At 40.4% G+C, this 24,177-nt stretch overlaps 1 protein-coding gene across 1 annotated transcript; it reads left to right on the forward strand.

Moving 5' to 3' along the window:
- The first annotated feature begins 4,801 nt into the window (after positions 1 to 4,801).
- On the forward strand, positions 4,802 to 23,408 carry lurap1 (leucine rich adaptor protein 1). Its single transcript, XM_004568897.5, has 2 exons — positions 4,802 to 5,531; positions 16,223 to 23,408. The coding sequence occupies exons 1-2, from the start codon at positions 5,313 to 5,315 to the stop codon at positions 17,093 to 17,095; spliced, it is 1,092 nt and encodes a 363-aa protein (XP_004568954.1). The 5' UTR covers positions 4,802 to 5,312; the 3' UTR covers positions 17,096 to 23,408.
- Positions 23,409 to 24,177: the final 769 nt, after the last annotated feature.

Consider the following 24,177-nt stretch of genomic DNA (forward strand, 5'->3'; position numbering starts at 1 on the left):
TTCACATAAGTCACTCTTGTGCTCCAGGTTTGGACAGGTTGAACAGGTTGGGCTTGGGAGTGACTGGGAGTGGAAAAGAATGATAACTGAAGATAGTGTGAAGCTGTTGAAAAAATATGTTTGCCCACCTTTTTATTCTTATTGCACAATCAGAATTCTTGAATACATGAAATCATCTATATTCATGTTTATTGTCTGGAAATAAAACTGCCACACTTCTGTTCAGCCATGTTTCTTTGCCTAATTTGTATGTGCGAGCGTGCGTCTCTCTCTGTGTGTGTGTGTGTGTGTGTGTGTGTGTGTGTGTGTGTGTGTGTGTGTGTGTGTGTGTGTGTGTGTGTGTGTGTGTAGGTGGGTGGGTGGGTGGTAGGGTGTATTAAAAGTCCCTCGTGACAGGATGATTTAATTTCTGACTGAGTTTTGTAAAATTATCTTTGTGTCTTTGTTTTGAGAGATATTTGAGATTCTTTAGCCTTCCCTCTAAGCCTGTTTTATCACACACAAGAATGCAAACCATCACACTCAGAGTGACTGAGGAAACAGTCAAACCCAATCTGTGTTCTTAATCATTATTTGGGTAGTAAGTATGATTTGAAAATGGTATTTTTTTCAAGGCATAACAAAAAATGGTCAGTTATAAAAACAAAAAAGAAAGCGTGTGTATTGGAGATATGCAAATACCTTCAACAGTTCAACAAAAGCAGTGAATCCCTGTAAATCCTCACCTTATCATTCTGTCTTTGAAAATCAGATAAAGATGAGGTGAGCACTTTCTGTTACTGCGTGCTCCTGCGAACAAAACCAAACTCTTCCACTAGAGGGTAAACTTGCATTGTGATAAACCAGCCTGATGGTGCAACAAAGGGAGCACGCTCGTTCAGTGTTACAAGACTTTACTGACACTGAGTGCAACATCACTTTTATCAGAGGAAAAAATCTATCAGATAACGTAGCTAAAGGCAAAGCTCCAAGCTTGAAACAGCATAGGAATGGGTGTCATAGTCTCAGGATTATGTGCTGTGTCTAAAACTTGAATCTTTAGTTAACAAATGTGAGTTTTGGATTTGTGTTTAGGTTTTTCTGTATTTGAATTTAATTTTTTTTTTCATATTTTATAATACTGAGGCTCATTTTTATTACACGAGTTCTAGCTACAGTTTTTTTTCATACCTTGTGTCAATTTTACTTCCTTCTTTGCGTTTGTCTTGATTATTTTCACCATGTTTCCTAGTTACCCTGTTTCCCATTTCCAGTCAACCCTCAGTGTGTAACTAGTGCATGCTTTTTGTTGTGTTACGTTCCTGTTGTGCCTCCCTGTAGTCTTTGTGAGCTCTACTGTTTGTTTAACCCTTTATACTCTGTTTTGTTGCATCTCTGGTTTTTGTGAAAGTAAATTCCAGTAGTAACAAATCAATATTTAACATGAACAATAAAAATTTAAGACACCCAGGAGGAGCTAAAGTTAAATAAACTTTATGAGTTTATGAGTATTTTTTACCATAAACTAAGTTAAGTTTGATAGGATAGCTTTCCAAATTAAGTTTTGAAGGTTTCCCTGCAGATCAGGGGTCACATTTGTGGAAAATGTACTGTACATGTCTGGTGTTGTAATGGTATTTCACCACTCCTCGTAGTGGCCAGTGTTACTGCAAAATAAGCAAACTAACATTAAAATCCTTTGCTGTGGTTCTGAATTGCAGCACTTTTGAAAAACAAAGAGGGAGCGTTTACACAAAGGTCAGCGAGCAAACTATCCGCAGTCCTAAACATGCAGATTTTAGTTTGACTGGAAACTTGAGCGCTTGAGGCGAACCCACGCAAATAAAGAGAGAACATTCAAACCCACATGCAAAGGCCTCAGTCAGGTTTGCACAGTGCTGATGCCTCTGAACGACCGATCAGAAAGTGTTGTATAACATGCATTTGGTACTGTAGATCTCCCTCAGTGGGCAGCCCTTTTTTCCATTTGTACCACGTGGGTGTGCAGAAATCAGAATTTTCTGCTCTCAACAACCGTTGCCATGGTGGTCATCATGGATACCAGGCTGATAGCATGGCAACATAATGATTAGAGATGCCTGTTTGTATGACTGTACGCCCCAAAGAAGCAAATTTAAAGGCATTTCTGTCGTAAGTGACCACATGCTTAGTGATACATTTTGAATTCTCATCTAACAAACACAAAGAGGTTTATAATAGTGACCTGACCCCCCAGAACACCCATCTGGCTTTTGTTGTTTACTCCCACCTAAATTGAGATTATAATAGATGTTTCAAATGCAACATGTTTTGCTTGTAGACTAACACCCTGTTAACCTCCTTAATTGTTTTGATGTCAGTCTTAACCTCATGCACAGACAGTGTATTATGACTGACATATGCAAAACCAACACTCAGCCTGACAAACAGCATCACATTTTTGCACAAATATAGCATTTTTTGTGAAAGCTGCACCTGTGTACATTTCATTAAGGGTCTTTAAATTCATTTCTGCAGTCGAGTTAGGATGCTTGGAGCCTCCAATGAGATGTGAGACTGAATACACAGGAAAGTGTCATTAAACCAGAGATCTCTCCAAGCTGCTCTCTCCTCAGCTTTTGTTAAACCATTACAATCAGTGCAAAATACTGGTTCTAGAATCAACGTAGCTTAAATAATGAAAAGTAGACATAGTCTTATATCCAAGCTTAATCTTCATGCCATTTCAGAAAGAATGAGACAGCCTTAATCCAGCTATTAACCCATTTTTATTTGCTACAAATTTAGCCCCCCCTACCTTTCCTAAGTAGAGTCTTCCATTTTGTCCGTCTGAGACAGACATGCACAATCACTAGCTGCTAATATTTGGAAACCCCTGCCTTTGCATCTCACTTCATTGCTGTCCACTACAACTGTATTTCCACTCACAGTCAGCTTCATCCTGGCAGCCCGAGCAAGTGTTCACAGTGAAAAGCATCTCTTCAGCTCTCCAGAGGCCCTTCCTGACTGCAGATTATGCCACTGAATGTGTTTTTGTGGTGTCTCTGGTTGTGACAGACATTTGTAATAAGAATGCAGCATTTTCAGTAAGTTATAGCAGAAAAAGATTACTGAAAAGGATGACTATAATCGTTCCTTTCTTTCTTACATTTTTTGATATGTATCTTTATTAGTTAGCGCCTGGAAAACAAAAATCCAGTTATACATCCAAAGCCATAAGGAAAACAAAAACTTGGTGGAAAACCTGTGCCTGCTGTGGATCTTATTGAATTGTCCTTGACAGCAGCATTTAATCTCCTTTGTTCCAAAACATTGACCCACTGGTCTTTTAACCACAAGCTTTAACCTGAGCTCCAGTTCCACATGAGGGGGTCCAGGCCCGTTAAGGAAAAGTCTGCCTGGGCTGAGTTTGTGTGGGCCGGGAGAAAGTTTCCATATAGAGACACAGGGTATGAGTAAGTGTGTGTTTAGTGTATTAAGAGTAAAGTAATCCGGCCTTTGCCACAGAGATCTGTTGTATTTCATTACACTGATTAGACTCTTCATTCCTTCTCTTGGGCGGTGACCCATGTTAAAAGCTTCTAAGTTACAGCGGACCACGAATTCTAAAATAAATTCTAAAATAAATTCTAAAATACATTATTAAACATTTGACCAAATATTTTTGATTTAATTAATTTAAATGAAAACATTAAAAAATATTTAATTAGCTCCCATTTTAATTAATTAATGCATCATTAATTATATTTTCTATTCATTTTGGCACTTGGGGCCTTCCATACATGGTCACACCATCACCTGCTGTGTTCAAAGAAGAGCCTTGCTTTTCTTTTTAGTGCACAATGGACAAAACTATGAGTCCACATCTTTTAATCTTTGAATTCAGGTGTTTTTAGCTTTATGAAAGCCGTGCAATCTGTCTTTACAAGCATTTGTGAGAGAATGGGTCGCTCTAAAGAGCTCACTGAATTCCAGTGTGGTGCTGTAACGGGATGCTGCCATTACAACAAGTTCATTTGTGAAATTTCTTCCCTCCTAGATATCCATGATCAACTCTGAGTGGTATTATTACAATGTGGAGACATCTAGAAACCACAGCAACTTAACCATAAAGTGGCAGACCACGTAGAGCAAGGGAGCAGAGTCGACGACGCTCACAGTTGTAAAAGTTGCTAAACCTTTGCTGACTCACTACTGCTGAGTTCCAAACAAAATTAAGCACTGGGAGCATCATGCCATGCGTTTCCATTACTGAGCAGCTCCCTGAGTGTAATGTGTCGGTGGCCCACTGCTTTTGTCTTTTTAGGGCATTTCAGATGTTTAGATTAGTCCTTTTTAATAGTTTATTAATGCCCACTTAATTTTTGCGTGGAGGAAAAGCTATCAAGTTTTTCACAAAAAGGCAAAAGCAAAAATAAGAGCTTCATCTTGTGCTTTTGTCCTTTTGCCTGCATAAATGTGGACAACAGGCAGATGGATACAGACATCACATCTTCACCCAAAGGTCGCCTTTCATGACTATGTTTAGATTATGTTTCTGTTCCATGATGCTCACACATATAACTGGTTGATGTTCACATATATAACTTGATTGGAGTATCAATATTAACAAGCTTATCTTCTTCTTATAAAACGCACAGACGTCTTTGTGCAGAAAGGAGGATAAAAGGACTTTTTTGTTGTTTTTGTTTTACTTTGTGCTTGTCGTTTTATTTTGGTAGTTCACCGTTTTCTCCGGTACAGAGCTTTCACACAGATTGTATTTTGAAAGTTTTCCCGGAAGCTACCGAGGGTTATCGCTGGTGACTTGACGCTATCGGGTCTCCTCTCCCACTCTGCGGTTCCTGATCGCTGTCATCATGCAGGTGGAATCTGCGCAGTGTGGCTCAGCGTACAGCGTACAGCGTACAGCCTCACCGAGCTGCAGCTCAGGACTCGGGACTCCGGAGATCAGACTGCATTTACAGCTGTAAAGGAACCAATCAAGGAGGGGAAAGCAACAAATTGGATTTCCCCCCTCCGCTATCACTTGATGACCATCAGCAGTTTAGATACAGAGGCTTCATCAATTTAACACAACATGATGACTGAGTTAAAATAACCCACATATCGAGGATTTCTCTCTGTATCATACTGCTGGAATAAGCTCACACTGCTGTGTTGATACTGTCAAACAGTTTTCCTTGCCTGGCGCAGTCCAACTCAGCAGCAGTCGCATAGGATGCCATACAAGCCTATAGGAAGTGACTCTCGCAGCTTGACAGGGAACAATCTCCGAGGAACCCGAAGGACGTAATCTTTGTCCTGCGGATCTTATCGGTGTAAAAACACTCATGGCGATGGACGAAGGTACTGTCAGCGAGAGCATCCCAGACCTCAAAGACATAGAGGCGAAAATCGGCCGGAAGACCCCCGAGGGTTTGCTCAGGTGGATGCGGGAAGAGTCGTCCTCTCTCCGGGCAGACGCCAAGCTGGCCCTCGCGCACGACACCGGTAAAGAGACCGGGATGAAGAGTTTGGATGAAAAGATAAGAAAACTGAAGATGGAGATGGTAAGAATCCACAGTTCTCATATATGTGCCCGCAGGATGCGTGGCAGACTCTTGTTTTCCAGGATGTGTCATTCACGAAAGTCAGCCAGGTACAGAGCTGTCATTATGACGATGAATGCTGAGCCCGGCTCGGCTCCGGCAGACAGCCTTGTTTCGAGTACTTGAACATTTATCAGCAGATCGGGTTGTCATTGCTGGGGTGTATCTGAAATTATGTGCAGGTACAGAAGCCTGCACAACTCCTGAGAGCCCAGAGACAGAGGTACTTAACATGTTATCTGACTATACAGCATGCCATTTTTAAAATTTCCTTACTTCTCTTTATTAAGTTCTTGTTTTCTGTTCAACTCTTTATATTAAAATAACTGAATGTATAAGTAACAATCCATAAAGTAGTATAACAGTATAATTTTGACCAGATGAACCTAAACCACGTCATGTTCACATGATCACTAGCCTAACACAATAAACTGTAGTGTAACGCTCCACTTGACAGCTGAGAAAAAATAAATGACTGTGTTTTATACTCCAAGTCGTCCTTCCTGCTCCCACTGTGCGCTCAGAGCCCACAGTGGGACTCACTGCAAAATGTCAGCATTCTTTAAAATGACCATATAATCTGTATTTCAGAAAGCGCTAAATGCCAAATAATTTTCTTATCCCGTGCCTCTGGTGATGAATGATACTTTAGGACAGTGAGATTTAAGGATGCTTTTAGGGCCCCTGCTAATTGTTAGGCCTCCGGTAAGCTCACTAACCTCAGCTTTTTGGATATTCCTTAATTATTGTGTGGGCTCACACATTTAAAGCTATAATAAGTAAGTGTTTTACCTTAATGTTGGGAATAATACCAGCCTCAGCATGATTTCTGAGTTCGCTGACTCGTAACAGCACCAGTAGCATCTCATTTGTTCCCACTCCTTCCCTCAAAAGTGTCAGTCTGTATGTAACTTGGGAGAATGTATACAGTTTTCCAGGAAAGTACATTTCTAAGGAGACACTGAGGGCAGAGCTCGGCAGATTATGCCTACATGACACAAAATCAAGTGGTTTAGCTGCTGGTTAGACACAAAGCAAGAGCAGGATTACTTTATTCTAATAACTTGCAATAGATGCCAACTTTTCTCTTATGGCTGTTTGTGGCTAAAATGTTCCTAAAGTTAGGTGGATGAAGAGTAAACCAACAAATTCTATTCCATATCAAGATGACGATTTTGTGTTTCACGGCACATGGGTGCCCCTCCGTGAGCCTGGTCTGCTGGATGTTTCTTCCTTTTAAAGGGGAGTTTTTCCTTCCCACTGTCTCCAGTCTCCAACTGCTTTCATATAGTGGTGTCGTCTGATTGTTGGGGTTTTCTGAGAATTATTGTGGGGTCTTTACCTCACAATATAAAGTGCCTTGAAGTTACTTGTATTTTGATTTGGCACTATATAAATGAAACTGAATTGAATTGTTCGTTGCGCGAGCAGCTGCTATGATTTGTTTCACTACAATTCAGTACTGGAGCTTAAAAGACTCCAAAGTCCAGAGGCCTTTTATTACCAGTTGAAGCTACAGGGGCTGCTGTTATCACTGAGTAGCAAACGTTACATACGCCTGCTTTAAGAATTATACTTGCCAATGGATGTTTCAGCTTTTGGAAAGCTAAATGTTAGCATCAATCTCTCTTTAATGTCTTAGATAATGTAATTACTATGTTATCAACATGTCAAAATTAGCCAGTTAGGTCAGTGAAGTATTAATGTATTTTGAATCCAGCATAATTAAATTCTACGTTTACACCCAATGCAACACTGGCTGTGTCTTTCTGTACATTTCTTGTATTCTTTGGTAATGTTTTCACTTAGGATCGCCATAGGAGGTAAAATTAAAGATGTGACATTGACTTTGCTGTCGCTGTACGATTATGACAAAAATAATAATAATAAGATGAATGATTAATGATGAATTTGATTGTGACTAAATGCAACAGATGTAATTTTACTTTGACTGGACTTGAGTAATAAAATGTGAAGGCCCCTTGTATCCACTCATTCAATAATTCAAGCTGCTCTTCGCTCTGCCAGCAGCTGCACTTTGTTTGGAAATAAGTGGAGGTAAAAATGCACACAGGACCGTGGTGAAGGCGCTCTCTTCCTATTGTCTAGCTGCGCTTGCACCATTTATAGAAAGTAATTTTTAACATATTGCATACATTTCTATCTTCAGTCCACTGGGCTTAATTTTGGTGTGATACATACTCATATCATACCTCTGAACAAGACTGTTTTTCAGTTTCTCTTATTAAATGATTCCATCCCTCGTTTATCCACAGCAGGCCGCTCTGTGTTTCTTCAGAACTGATTATTTCTTCTACAGCAGAGCTTCCGTTCAACAAGTACTTCTCTGTTTTCTTGTTTACATCAACCCCACCTCGCGTCAAACAGTGGAGGTCTGTAGCAATAATGCACCACTCTACAGTTGCCCCCCAACCATGTTCATGTATGTCATACATTCCTGCGGCAGATGCAGGCATGCACCCCGTCTCCCCATCTGTGGTTGTGACACAAGAGCGTGTGCGCTGCCACAACCGAACTTCCAAACCAAACAAGCTGTTTTCTGAAAGAGTCGCTCCAAAACACATTGGTTACATTCAAACATCCAAAAACACATTAGCAGTTTGGTCGCATGGTAGAAATAGAAGCTGATTTCACTCCAGGACTCATGATGGTGGCAGCATGTGTCTTAAGTTCGCTTGCTTGGTGTAAACAAAGTTTTCAGAAAGAAAGATGATCGGCTGTCATCGTCACATTTGTTTAGTATTTTCTGCCACATGTCTTTGAGTTTGAATTAGGCTCGTATTCCTTGAGCCTGTGTGTGTGTATATCTTAGGTTAGCTTAAATAGCTGGTGAGTAATAAAACGCTTGCTCTTAGGTTGTTGTATCAGTTCAGGGCTTTTGGTGACGGGTGTGGTCTGAGAACTAACTGATGTAGGCTCGTGTGAATCCATTGGAAGATGGATCACAAAACCTTTTTTTATTTTTTCAGAAGTGGTGTGTGTGAATGACTCAGATTGTTTTTTCCTCTTTTTCCCACAGAAGTCTTAAAAAACCCTTTTTCACATCACATCTGGGCCAAGTGCATATGTAGTCCTACATCTGAGTCATATCTGATCTCTGGACATGTTGACCACAATGTCAACGGAAATACGCATACGCGGGAGGTTTAGTGTGAACATCACATGGGTTCTGTAGTTGCAGCTTGCCTGTCTGTAATTTTGTGACCAGAAAGGCGCATTGTAATGGTAAATGGTAAATGGCCTGCATTTGTATAGCGCTTTACTCAGTCCCTAAGGACTGCCACCTGAGCTACAGCCACCCCGTAGTAATGGATGTGTTAGCTCTAAAAAGCAAAAAGTCTGAGTTTTAAGGTGTTTTTTTTCTTCTCATAATACATATATGTATTGTAAACATGGCAATATTTAGATATAAATCAGAATATAAATGAATAAATGAGTGTTAGTGGGTTAGTGTGTACAGAAGAAAGCTCAGCTGCTGTTGTAGGTTGTATAGTACCTAACCTAATTGCATATTTAGCCCACATTTGTATTCACAAGGCATCCAGACTTGCTGGAAATCTGTTAAGACTATAGAAGCATGCTGGACTGTTAGTAGTTTTAGTCATTTATCAAGTTTTTTTGCAGAAGCGGGAGGACAGAGAGAGAAGTGATAGTGATGAAGAACCGTTTTCTAACTCTAAGGGAGTGAAACTTTCAGTACAGTCCGGGCTGCTCCAGTATGTGAGTGTGTGTGTGTGCCCGCGTGCGTGTGTGCGCATGCAAGTGTGCATGGTTATTTCATCTGTGTGAGTGGTGCTGTGTAATGAGAGTGCAGAAGAAGAGATGGGAGCATCATCTGAAATCTGCTTAGTAAGATGTGCAGTACTAATGTGTGTGCTCAGAGGCTGCAGGGAGATACTAAATGGAAGAGCTCTCTCGTGCACACAGTCGTGCACACAGCCTAGCAAAGTCACCATGTTGTTTTCTTCCCCAACATTTTCTGCCATGCTGATAAGCTCAAACGAACAGGCGGGATGTTAATGAGTCGGCTATAAACTGCTTCTTTTTCCACTCTGAAAGTGTGTGTTTGTGTGGACCCTTCTGTTCCTCATTCATCTGTTACTTTGTATCCATAACCACACTGTGTGGCATTGGTGGGCTGCAGCATCTGCCTGTGTAAGATCAACACTGTGCATATTTGTGTGTGTGTGTGTGTGTGTGTGTGTGTGTGTGTGTGTGTGTGTGTGTGTACGTTACCACTAATATTGAAGTGTTACTCTTGTTAAATAGCAGGAAAAACAAGAAGTCATGTTACATTTCTAATATAGTACGTCTTTGATTTAAACAAACATGTTGCATAACTCTCAAGTCCAGAAAAACACACTGATTCGATTGGCCTAAAGTACAAAATATAAATCAAAACGAAACTACAGATCTTTAAAATTAGCCTTTAAAATTGTTATGGTCATTAACATCCTATTTCCTGTTACTTGGATGATAGACATGGATCATCAGAGACTTTTAAGACAGCCAGCTTAGAGTCACCAAACAGTGACGTAGGATCATTATTCAGGAAAGCGAAAGATACGGACACATTTCTTTGCCCAAATGATACCCAGCTAGTTCAAAACCTAAAAACAATACAGTTTAACAATTAAGAAATCTGAAAATAATGCAAGTCATCACACAAGTGAACCTGAGTTGGCAGTTACTATATTTGTTCAAGAAAACTGTAATACTACAAAAAAACGAACAAAGAATTCATCAGATATTCGATGCAGCTGCTCTAAATGATTTATTATACTGTAGCTGTAGTGTGATTACTGACTCTAGCAGAGTAATGTGTTATGTAACTGCTTCCAGACAAATGTGTTCATGTGTTTGCAGTAACGGGTGACTTCAGAACACGTTTGTCGCCGGCTCGGCTCATGACTTGATTTGGTGGGGAAAGAGCTGAAGGCAGATAAATGTTGCTGTGAATGATTTTAGTGCTGCTGTTCATCTCTGCGGGAGCAGTTTGAAAGCATCTGTCTTTCGCATTCGTCTCCAGCAATCTCCACTCTCCACTTCACTGATCTAAACAGATTTACTGGATAGAGACACTCCTTTAAAGCCAGAGAAGACTGGCACTAAGCCTTACACACACACACACACAGACACACACACTGAAGGGCCTTTTATATATAAGCTGCTTTGTGCATTTTATTAATGATCAGCATCTGTATTTTAAGCTACCAAAGGGCAAATGTTATGCTGTTGCTCGAGGTATGTCCTTACTTTTTGCTAACTCCTCCTTTTTTATTCACTTTAGCTTTCCCATGTCAGCCTCTCTCTGTCTTCCACCTCTGGGCAGATGAATGTCAGTGCAAAGTCAGCTCTCCGTGCAGAGCTGAGCTGTAGGGAATCAAAATCCAGTCTGTTTAATCTCAGGCTTCTTTCTCTAACTGGCTACTGGCTATGCTGTCACTGATGTCACAGTCAGTACAGGGTTTTGTTAAATTCAATTATTCCTGAGTGACCTGCAGCTCTTTTATTCCTCCACCACAATTTTGTTTCCTGTTTTCTCTCCATCTCATTTTGTTGCTTGTAACCATAATATCAGAGAGCCTGGTAGGTCTTCTGTCCAGGCTTCATTTCTTCTTATGTGACAGCAGGTTTAGACAGTAATGTTTGCAGGAAGTAGATGGACAAACAGAGAAGGGGCTACATCAGCTTTGAAGAATGAGCCTCTGCTCCTCTTTGTATCCATTGACTTGCATATTATGCTCCATGAGGGCCAAAATTCAGCATTTCTTTGTAGTTTGCGTTGCTATTTCATAAGACAGTGATCTTCACTTGGCTTTACTTGTGCTTACGGTGAAATCTCGCATGTTGCCATTCAGCATTCTGTCCTGTAGTAAGAAAGAAGAAAAGGAACAGTAAGAATGGCATTCAGACATGAATGCAGACAGATGGAGCAGCTGGCGAGTTATGGAGGGCCAGGGCTGACCTTCTGCTGCCTAATGGAGACTAGAGGGTCTCTGCAAGGACGCAGTATGTCTGAGGGCCCGAGTTAGATTGGGAAGGTGAAACAGCAGACACGGGCACCAGGGGATACGAAAGAGAGAGAGAGAGCAGTGACTGTGTTTATGTTGCTGGTATTCCAGCTGGCAGTAATTCAGCAATCTGTTAGGTTGCTGTGAGATGATAGGAAGCCACATGGGACAGTGTGCGTCATGGATCATACCCTATCACAATCTACAGGATGATGATGATGATAAACTTTAATTTCGGACATGTAAAGCAAAAAAACAAATAAATACACATATACATTCATTTATTCACACACATACATATGTGCACAAACAAAATCAACATAACATGAAATGCCAACTCAATCATCATGTCTGAAAGAGAACAGGAAGAAGACTAGAGGAGACTAGAGGGTCTCTGCAAGGGTCTCTGCGTATTAATCACTACGCGTGCTCAACACTCTCATCCCCACAGCTTGACAGAAAATGGTGTCCATAAAAGTACTGAAGGAAAAAAAAAGTCAAAAAGGTGAATATCTAGAGTAGTAAATTGTCCAACAATTATAACGTGTTCTCGTTGTAAGGTTCAGAACGCTGAAAGCATTTCGGGGCACATTGCGGTTCTCCATTTGTTCTGTTGACTCTGAAAGGGATCAAAGCAACGTTAGAGAAGGAAACCCTTCAACAATAAAGTGTTGCCATCAGTCGTCTTCTTCTGTTGATATTCTTAGAGCTAAAAGATTTTCCTCACGTCCCACTGTGGGCACCGTGTGCTCCAGCTACAGTATTTGCACATTTTAAGACCACAAGTACTCATTTACACTGTTGGTTTGTCTGTGTTGTGTTTTTTGTTTTTTTTTGTTAATTAACTGATCAGATACCAGAAACACGTCTTCAAGTTATTTATTTCACTGTTAATGTGGAGAGCTAAAGATAAAGATACCTAATGATGTTATTATGACGTATATTTTGACACTTTATGAAGCAGTACTTTTTGTGCTTTCATTACACAGTAATAAATATTTCCTGAGGCGGATAAATATTACAAAGATTTTAGCAGGGATCCAAAACAAATGAAGTCTTTCTTCTGCACCAGAAATCTTTTAATATGAAACAACGAGTTTGACTTGTTTGCAGAGTGCAGGTACTTGTCTTATTTGATAATATAAAAGGCAGGAAAATTAGCTTTCCAGAAACCTGTGGGTCTGCCAGCTGGTGCGTGGCTTCATGCTGAGTAAGGAAGCAGGAGTGTGTTTGGCGATGTACCGATGTTTCAGGAAATGCAAAAAACATGATTAATGATATTAAATCCTTAAGGCTGCTTAGTCCCATTCACATTAAACTTTGTTGGCCCCACTTCGACCTTTTTCATCCTTTCTTTGATGTGCACGCTTGACTTTGTTGTGTAATTAAATGCTTCAAATCAGTCTCAAAGTAATGAATATAGTGGGGATTGAAACAAGTCCCACTTGAAGAGCAGCAGAGCAAACAAAGCAGGAAACAGCTGACACAAACATGATGGATTTCACTTTTAGCAAAAAGCTGGAACACGTGGCTGTCATTGTTAAAATTTCATTACGAAAAAACTTTGCATATTTTAATATGTTGATTTGTAGGCAACTAATCTATTTTGTGACCTCAGTAAAGAAGGCATGCAGAGTTGAGATGACAAAGATGATTTCTTTTACATTTTTATTGAAGATTTTCCACTAACACTTTCTGAGATATTGTGTTAAGAGCAAATGCCATATATCTAGTTGTATTTCAGAGGCAGTAGCCTTACAGAAGAATTATTATCCCCCCAAAAAGCTAAGGTGTGGCAGCAAGGCCACTCACAGATGGTCCCTCTGCTTGTGTAAAATTACATACTCAAATGCATCTCTGGTGTATAACTTGTTTTAATTTCATGCATTGGTGAATTTGGTTAATACACAGTATAAAAATATCATCTCTAACCAACCACCCAAGTTACCCAAATTAATATCGCAGAAAAAAAAATGACCTGTTGCGACAGCAACAGTTAAAGTCAGTGTAGTTCTGCAGCAAAGTGTTCATAGACTGGTGGAGCTCATAGCTTTGTTAGCATTGTGCCACCTCAGCGCTGACAGGCACGGAGCTACTTTTATTGCCACCCTCATTAAGCACTCGGTCTCTGCCAGCCAAAAACCTCAAGCCTTGAGCCCCACCCCAAAACTTGTGTGTGCCAGGATGCCGGTGGGTTCATACCCACATATTCATGAACAAAAAGCTGTATATACATATATATATGTGTGTGTGTGTGTGTGTGTGTGTGTGTGTGTGTGTGTGTGTGTGTGTGTGTGTGTGTGTGTGTGCGTGTGTGTGCGTGTGTGTGTGTGTGTGTGTGTGTGTATTAGAGCTGTGTCTGCCTGTGTAATTTAGCATAACCACTGACTTTGGCTTCAGCATTTACCAGAACATTGACCACACAGCTCAATTCTCCTCCAGTAAAGAAAGTAAAATGAAACCCTTCTATTTCATCTCATATCCACATTTTTTTTCTTCTGAAGTGTGTTGCCTGTGTTTACTTGTGATAATCAACAAAAAAGCTGGTTCCCATAAGTTCAATCTTGTGTGTTTTCTCCACAGTTAAAATTACACTCTGGATAAGGTCTGGTTATGGTTTAGTCATGCTGTGGTTATGTTCTACAAGTCACGTGAGCCATTTCAATCTTTCACGGCACAGACTAAGTAAAAGGTTTTTGAGCAAATGTGGTAAGCTCAAAGAGAAAGTTAGTATTCTTTAGGTGATGGGCACCAACCAACTTTGAGCATGCAGTGATTAAAACTGCTGCTTCCCATTGATGAGTTTGACAATTGTTGGTTACGTTTTTTTAATCATGATGCACAGAGCTGGACTCTGTGGTTGGCCTGTGGTGCAGCCCAAGGTTCGAGCATGTTACGGCATAAGAAGGAGAGACTGATGAGCCAGTATGTGACAGCTGTGCCAATCAACCCACCCTGACTCTGCTCCCTGAACCATCCTGCCCTACCTCTCCCTCCTGCAGCTGAGTCAAACCACACTTTTAGAAAGATTCAAGAGGTCAAAGTATTCAGCAGTCTTAGAGGAAAAAACGGGGCAGAAATGATCTTTTCTTAATACCCAGTTTAGAAACCACTGATGTCGATCAGCTTCCTGCTGGTTTGATACTGAGGAAGATGGAGGAAAACCACTCAACATCAGTGGATTGAATTTGCCATAGCTTTTTCTTTCTTTCCTTTTTTTATACCAAGCAGCCTGTGGTGTGGTCTTAAACAGTGAATGGCTTATCCAAAGGTCAGCCACTACCTATGCATAGAAACGAAGTATGAGACATATTAATTCATGCTCACGTGCACCATTTTCCATCTGGATGGAAGAACGTCAGGCTTTTAAACACCCCATAGAGCAGCTTTCTTAATTCTTCTGCCAGTGTTTTCATCAGAACTGATAAACATGAGTAACTTAGTAGGTTGGATCAATCAATTCATTCCATCAGACTGATTTATTGATTTATAAGGATCAATTAAACTGTTACACTTAAACTCCAAAAGGTCAGAAAGATCTTAGTGGCCTGAGGCCTCTGCTCGGAGTTTATTATCCCAATGCTGTGTTAGCGCTGGAATATACATAATGTTACACTTGCAGGACTTTCACTTTTCACAGTGCGATGTAGTAAAATAAAATATAAAAAGACTGTAAAACTATAATTGTATATTTTGTCTGTCTGACCCAAAATTATCTGAGATGAAATACACAAATATGTATAAATTACCACAAATTTTAATGATTCCCAAAAAGGGATACAGCCAGCCTCCCGGGGCACAGTAATAGACCAGCAGAAAGTGATACATAAGGAGGAAACTGAAGAATACTTTGAAATCAAAGGCTCAAAGCCGAGGTGATCTCAGTGGTCAGAGCTTTGAATGTTGTTGCCATATATCACCTCTGGGCTCTGCACTTTGCTTTGAGAACTTCTGCAAATGTATTCTAGGGAAGAATTTTCCATGACTGCAGCCATCTTTCTCCTTCTAAGTCACCATTTAGCTTTCTTATCCTCCCACACACATATTGTATTTGAAGATACCCATGGCTGCTAGAGGCCCGCTGAAGCAATTATTGCTTTATTTATTTATGACAGAAGTTGTAGATTAACTTTTGAATCCTTTGCACCATTTACAGCATTTAAAAGTCAGCTGAAAAGGAAAAAAAGTCTTTTTCTCGACTTTCTTTACTAATGCGTCTTACTTTCCACTGTATCAAATTTCCATCTCTCACTAGCTTCTCCTACAAACTCAGCTTCAGTCACATTCCCTTGTAATATCCATCTGTAACCTTGTTTCCCCTCCACCTTTACTTTGTTTGTTTCCCATTTTTAGTATTGTGGACTCCAGGCAGTTTCTGTTATTAGTTTCTTCCAATTAGGGTAATCTGGAATAGTTTAATAGCATTATAACGGTGTTTGCACTTGTCCCTAGAGCCAAAGCTGACAGCTTTACATAAATATGTGCGGTCTCCTAGGTTCAACATCTGTTTAGATTTCTCTTTTGTTGCACATTGCACACTATCAAAACATGACCACTGTGAAAGTAAGCATGCATCATTATTGTAAATTTAGAATATCTCCTTTTTTGTGTCCGCAGGCTCACTTGCGCTCGGTGGACGTTAAGATCCTGCAACAGCTGCTGGCGGTGCACGAGGGCATCGAAGCAGTGAAATGGCTGTTTGAGGAGCGCAGCACACTGACCAGCCGCTGCAGCAGCCTCACCAGCAGCCAGTACAGCCTGGGGGAGGGACCCGACACCTCTTGGAGAGGCTCCTGGAGCAGCTTGCAGGACCCCAATGACAAGCTAGACAACATCTCCATTGGCAGCTACCTGGACACGCTGGCAGACGACATGGATGAGTACTGCCCTTCCAGCTCCGAATCCGTCATCTGCTCCACCACACCTCTAGTTTCAGAGGCTACTGCTGGGGGCCGCATGGTGGGAGGCTCCGTGGCCACAGCCACTGCAGCGGTGTCAGGGCCCGTGTTAGGCCTGAAGTCCGGGTCTAGTGCTGTGGGAAGTGAGAATGGTACTGGGGTTGGAATTATTCCAGAAGTGAAAGGTGGACCTGGGAATGTTGCCATTGGGAAGGGAACTGGAGGAACTGAAAGTGGGAAGCCAGCAGCTCCTGGCAGCTGTCCACAAGCCAAGTCTGAGGGCCTCAAGCAAGGTGCTCCTATCTGGACCAAGACTGCAGAGACAGATAAGGGAAGCCCCATGTTTAAGGTCAGTACTCCAACACAAGGCCTTAAAGCTAATGGTGTCCTGGAGAAATCAACCACACAAAGAGGCAGCCCGACCCGCACCTGTCTCAGTGAGAAACTGGCAACCAGCCAGAGCCCCAAAGTTAAACCTTACAAAAATGGAAAGATTGACTTGGACACGTGCAAAATGAATGGCAAAATGCATCTGGAGTACGACGCCCACTGGCGCTGGGTGCAGTCGCAAGAAGATGTGACGTTTTTGTAAGAAGAATAATCACAGAGAGGGACTAAAGCCACTATTGAACACTCCTTCTGCAACATCAAAACCCAGATCACTGAAGATTAAAAGAAGAGTGCACTGATGTTGTGAAAGGCACATAATGGGGCTTTCCCCGGTGAAAGACACTGGGTATGAGAGACAATTACCTGTTTCTTCTTTTGTTCCTTCCTGTAACTGCACTAACTTCCTATAAAACATTGATGTCAGTATTAAGGGATTTTGGACCATATATAGCCAAACAGGGGTGCCTCACAAAATCAACTTTAAAATCCTGTGTCACAGATTTTCCTCAGGGTCTTTTTAACAATCCCTGATATTATTTCAGTTTCTTTTCTTTTACGTTATTTTGTTTTCCTGAAAAATAAAGCACAGTGAGACGATCTGCCAGAGAGCTGAAACATGACTTCAGATGGTTTGACACATACTTTATCGGCAAGTCAAAATTGAAACTTTGCCTTGACTTTGACTTTTTAAAAAATAATCTAGGAACAATATTGCCACCAATATATTAATTCTGAACCTTTACAAAAACTAGTTATTATTAGTTACTTTGTATAATCAATTTAACATTTTGTGGATTCTGTATGAAAGTAATTCCCAACTTTTTATCTTTTATCCTCTTCAAATGAAAAATTATTCAGTTATGGTGATAGTTTCTGGGTAATAAGGTAAATGTAGCTGTGCCAGACGATAAAAAATGTACTCCTGGACTAGTTTGTAGAGGTATTAGAGCAGAAGATTTAATGCAATATATATAGACAAACGTATCGGGCCACAGAGTCCCTTAATCCTTCAGGTGTTTTTAGTTTCATTGTTCTAACTCTATAACATCAAGCACCTAACCATGCAGTCTTCCTTTACAAACATTTGTGAAAGAGTGAGTTGTTCTAAGGAATTCAAGCATGGTACTGTAACAGGATACCGCTGTACCACTGTTGCAATACGTCAGGTTGTAACACGAAAGTGTTTGGGAACCACAGCAACACAGCCTCAAAGTGGTAGACCACATAAAGTTACCAACTGCTAAAAGTGCACCTGGTATAAAAGTCACCAATGCTCATCTGACTCAGCAGTTGCAGACTTTCAAACCTCCTGTGATATTAACATCAGCACAACATCTGTGTGCCAGGAGCTTCATGGCATCATTTCAATGGCTGAGCAGCTCCTGTTGGTGTAATGTGTGGGTGGGCCGGTACTTTTGCCCATATTGTGTGTATTTCACAAATCAAAAGCAAATGTGTGATGAGAAATAACCAAATGTTTTGTGTATTTAACTCTTTTGTTTCTTCTGAGCTCTTCAAATTTACCTCAGGGCCCATTTGAAGGGGCCTGACCCTGAGGTTGGGAATGACTACCGCACTCCACAAACAACAGCTTTTATGAACCCCAGTGTACTGCATATAAGATAGTAGTAGAGTCACTCCCGACGCATAATATACTAACGATTTGTCACGTCCCGAGGCGTTCCATGGAAACGCGAAAGGTGACCTTCCGCGTTTCTAAGCTACGCGCCAGATTGTGCGATTTAAACAAATTAAACATACATATGTAGAGTCATTCCAGACAGTTCTCATGTTTTCCAAACTCATAATATAGGGACGTGTTGGGCAGCCGAAAGCATAATATACTGACGATTTGTCACCTAGTGTTATGCTTTGGGAGTGAGAACGTGTTGAGCAGTAATAGTGTAAAATCAACCTCTCATTGAAATCCTAAATAAAGATTGCTATATTGATCCTTGTTTATTGATAATATATCACTACTCTTCCAGTGGTTAATGACCGCCTTATTGTTTCAACAAAAAAATAGAGAAACAATGTGATTTTCTCCCCAACTGTTTATCCCCAAACACTTTCCTGATCAGCACTAGAAAATATGTCAAACTTGCAATAGAAGACGAAGCACTGAGATAAAAGTTTAACACATTAAAAAACAAAAAAAGTGCCAGTGATAGCATTTGTGTCTTTGTGAAGCTAATCCCTTCAGTGCGTTACCAGACATGTGCACGATTGTATAGTCACTGAGTTGTAGTACAGCTACCAGTGCACTGGTTACTAGTTGTGACTGGTTATAGGCAAATCTTGACTTTGGATGAAAATCTTTCTTCTGTTTTGACAATTACGCTAACCTGTATTAGTTTTCTTTAAAGCAAATGTTGTGCCTGATTGGTGTAAACCTTAACTACATATGCCTGTTTGTTCCCTGAGATGACTGCACTGTTGTGATGATAATCTTTTATTAGTTTTGCCTCTCCGTGGGCTTTGCTTGCGTGTACAAATAGCTAGACCAAAAGTCTGTGTGCTATTCAGTATCGACTGGTAAATGTGTTATGCTGGCTGGGTGGATATTGCTTGCCCTGTGCTGACATCTTTATTGGTTGATTTGTGAGCAGTACGCGGAAGACTGAACACAATCAGTGAAGAAAAGCAATATTTCCTGAAGGCTGTCTGCTGGCTTACATAAGCAGCCTCTTCTCAGCAACTGAAATTTAATAATACTGTCTGATCTTCAATAGATGACAGTGCTACTAATGAAGGAATTGTTGTTCTGTTTTTTTTATGTGCATGTGCGAGAGAAAGACACAGCCGGCCTCCCAGGTATGAATAAGAATAGATGAATCCCAAAGGATCGCAGATTTTTTCAGCTTACTCATCACAATGTAACTACATCACTCACCAGTCTGCAGTTATTCATGTTAATGGTGCAGGGATGGTGCAACACATGTGGTAAATGGAGGGGAACATATTACATAATCTGTCCAGTTTCTTTCAGTGCCTGGAAGTGTTTGAAACTATTAAATATGAGTGTTGATAAAATATGAGCTTTGATACTGGTTCCAACACAAATGGGCATTTTTCATACTTTCTGCACATTTCAGTCATCTTGGTTCCATAACAACATAACATTTCATTTTTCTTTGAAACAACCAGATGACTATTCATGCAGCCATTTTGTATCTGAATGGTCACAGATTCTATTTTCACATGCCACATATGCAGTTTGGGGCTCAGATACACGAGAGTTAGCTTCTCATTTCACTATTGCTAGCTATAAAATTTTTCTGCACTGACCATAACACTATGACTTATTTATTTTGGAAAAAATATCAAGTAAGGAGGAGTTTAAAAATGCACACAGGAAGCTACATAAAGGCTCAGTTGCACAGGCCTCAAGCCTCCAGCTCCTTGCAATTCCTCTGGTAGTTAGCAGGCTCCTGCAGTTGTCCATGGTTTGTATGGAAGACACAGACTGGTTTTACTTTGGAGGTGAACAGTATTTTGTGTGTCGCACTGTTCAGTACTGCTCAGCAAGCAGCAAGTGTTTGCAGACAAGTTGGCATTTCACATGCAAATTAGAGGTAACCATGGCGGTCTGCATGTGACCAAAGTAATCGCAAGGTTTTAAATGCAGCAGCATGTGTCTCTTTGCAATCAATTTAAAAGCAACATCAAGCAACCATTTGTCAAACAGTCAGGCTATAGACATTATATTCCGATGACCCGAGGAGCTAGCCGGGCTCTAGACCTGCGTAAGTGCAATTTAGCAATAAATGTTACTATGAAACACCCATTTTTCTTGGTTGTCAGCAAGTGGTCTGTAGGCCTGTGTTACTGAGGCCTTGGATAATATTGGCTGTAGATGCTGGAGGCAAAATTTCATGACTAACTGTCATAGGATAATAATAAAGAGTAAACGTGCAAGTTGTGACCTGAGCTTTTGTACGTAACCTGCTGCCAGTCAGTGTCACTTTAGCTAGATAGGACAAGTTCGCTTTCTGGTAAAAGCTCTATTTTCGTTGACATAATTTAGAAAAGACATTCTAGATTAATGAAATGATATGTGATAAAATAGCCTATCTGGCTCAAATTTTGGATACAAAATTCTCCCAAGTGTACTATTAGAAAAGAGAATGTGATGACTTGGCGTCAATTCCCTCCATCCTAATTTAATCATGTTCTTAAACTCAACAGCTCCATTTGTTTTAGCCACTGAAGTGTTTCCTCTCTCCTCCTGCTTTTCTTTTCGTCCTACTTTCCACCACCACACTGGTTTCATGGAAATGTTCAGTCAGTGCCAACACACATCATGCGCACACAATGCCTTCTCACCGAAGACAGCACCATACAGCCGGCACCACAGACGCAGTGACTGTAGGCTAGTCCTCGAGACTAGGGAGGAAAAGTGAGATGAAGCTCAACCTTGAACTGACTGTGAAGATGTTAAAAATCCCATCTTTTTTATCCCTAAAGCCAAGCAGAGCATCTCTCCATCCCAGGATAGTTACTTCAGCCATGGTATATCCTCCGACCACAGTATAGACATGAAGTCATTTGAAACCATTTCCCTTTTTAACATATGCTGGCTGTAAAGCTATGCAACATGCCAAAAAAATGTCTGCTCCGCCAGTTTGTGGTTTTTTTTCCAAATTAGCGGAGGCATATGGGGAAAAAAAACTACGTTTAGTTCAGGGAATGAGCCTGTAAAACACATTATATGAAGCTATAGTGTGTCTTTCTGAAGTTATACTCTGTCCTCTAATGGTTTAATGTGTTTTCACTGGGCACAGTTGGAACATTTGGAAAATGGACGATGTTTTAAACCTCTCCTTGGCAGAGAGTGTTGACAGTTTAGGTGCCAGGGGGAACTGCTTGTGATCTGACTGTTTTTTAAAGTGAGATGATAACGGCTGTGTGCATTAGCAACAATGGAAGTGTTACTAAGTTCTGAAAATCTTGTGAAAAATACTTTTAATCTAGAATGAGAGAAATGTCCTCTTTCTTTCTAGAATTTTTCATAGGGTATGAAGGTGAACATCACTGGGCAGATCGTAAATCCTTCTCTTCTGCTCTCTCTGTGTCCAAGATTTATCAGATGGCCGGTGCGCAACGTGTTTGCATTGGCTTCAGGTGCTTTTGGCTTCAGAATACCTCCTCTGGCTATTCTGGGTGCAAGACAAACAGTGTGATTACATAGACGAGCGGATACCCACACGAACATGGTTGCCATGACAATGAGGCCAAGCAGGCTTGAGCTCTAGTGGCTACATAAAACAATGTTTACTGCAGTGCCAGTAACAGCATAGCAGTACAGTCTAAATGAAAGCAGGTGAGATAAAATCTGTGATAAATGCAGACAGCAGACATCCAAATTATTTGACCATTATACGTAAGGTCAGTTCATAAAAAAAGTATCAAATGTAGTTAGTAACAATGTAAAAGACTTTTAAAAATATGATACTTTTTAAGTGATTCTGTTTTAGAACTCATTTTTAATCCAGTCTGTCGAGTACCAGTGACAGATTACATGTGACACATGTAATCGTTGTAGACAGCCCCCTATGTATGTTAAACACATGAAATGCAAAACACAGATCTTTCTCACTGTATCTAAAAATTGTGATCTGTACTTCCCAGTGATAACCACATCAAAGCCCCAAAGTCCATTTTTTAAAGCAGAGAACAGAACTTTTAGTGTCCTCAAGAGGCAAAAATAAAATTCAGTATCACCCATTCATTGCTCTTCTATTACTTTAAAAATGATACGAATTCTGCATTTTGGGGGGAATGCTGCAGAGGAAATTGCTCATTTCTGTTTTTTTGACATTTCCTGCTTCACCCTTGGTATAAAGCTCAGCTATCCTCTCTTTCAGCCACCTAAAATTCGCCCAAGAGGCCTTTTTCTGCCATTTTTTACCCATTTTTGAAAAGTGAGAAGGCAAACTGGTGTGTCTCTCTGGAGGCAGAGTCAGCGGATAAACAGTGAGCCGAGTGCACAGCGTGCAGCTAAAAGGAAGCTTCCACTCCCAGAGTCTTGCTGTTTTCTTCCTTCCTCTTATGCATACACAACACCCAAGCACAATTTATCCTGGGACTGATATGGGTCTCTAGATAGCTGACAGCATTTCCTTCTTTTAAGGTTCTTTTATATTTTAGTCTCATGTTTCTGTGTATTTGTTCATATCTCAGAATGTTCAAAGTAAATGCAAGAGAACTGAATCAAACCCTACTGGGTGCATGCTGGGTGCTGACCCAGGTCCAAAACCTGACTTAAGCTAAACAAAATCTAGAGGATAAAAAGACAAAGGCCAGAGAGACTGACTGCAGTTCAGCTGAATCAATAAAGTTAAGCTTTATTTTGTTATGCAATATGCCTTCTAGAAAAAATGTTTGTCTTTTTTTCCTTGTAAAGTCAAAATGTTCAAAAATTAACAGATTATGTTCATTGATGTGGGCGATATATATCATGAAGTATGTAAATTATACGAGTGTGTCTAATAATTAAAGCTATTTTAAATGTTTGGTTCGTGCTATCATTGCATTTTATTTAGAGCATTTTGAAGATCACAGTCATATAACGCTGTTTTCCCTGAACACTCATTTGGGATCAATTTGAGAAAACTTTTCAGTTTATCAGATTCCACCAATGAGAGCAAACTAACTGGAAATTCAACACCAGAATCTCCCTGATTAGCTGCTATTTCAGCTTAATGTAAACTACTGAGTGCTTTCAATAGTGGATTCCTGATCAATATTTAGCCCGACCAATGAGTGCAGCGAAGATCCATTAGCACTCAAAGCATTCATGGACTCCATTCTCAAGAATGTCATCGACCACAATACTGGTATCCATGAAACCACCAATACTTAATATATGCACAGCTCTGTAGATGCACTGATATGTAACGCACAAGAATCTTAGACATTTCAGCTTCACCTAAATACCAACAGAAGATACCTGCATTTGAAGAGCGAAGTTCATTACTACATTAGACTGTGATGTCACAGGCCTAAACATATTGTTCAAGGGTAGAAAGCATAAAGAGTGCATACGTGCAAACATCAGCCCATACCAGAATTCAGTTTGTGTTTGTGGCAAACCCATTTATTTTCATACATCCATTCATTCATTTTTCTAACTGCTTATCTGAATCATGATCATGAGTAATGACGGCTCTCACAGCTGTGGGAGAGTAAACTTTGTAGATCCCATCAAAACTCCTCTAACTATATTTTTTCCCATGGACCATGTTTACTAAGAAAGTCTTTCCGAGCTAGATCATGGATAAG

The sequence above is a fragment of the Maylandia zebra genome, linkage group LG17 (genome assembly GCF_041146795.1).
Source record: "Maylandia zebra isolate NMK-2024a linkage group LG17, Mzebra_GT3a, whole genome shotgun sequence".
NCBI lineage: Eukaryota > Metazoa > Chordata > Actinopteri > Cichliformes > Cichlidae > Maylandia > Maylandia zebra.

Coding starts and splice junctions, on each gene's coding strand:
- lurap1 (XM_004568897.5), top strand. CDS start 5,313: ATGGCGATGGACGAAGGTACTGTCAGCGAGAGCATCCCAGACCTCAAA. Junction 5,532..16,222: donor GAAAACTGAAGATGGAGATG/GTAAGAATCCAC, acceptor TTGTGTCCGCAG/GCTCACTTGCGCTCGGTGGA.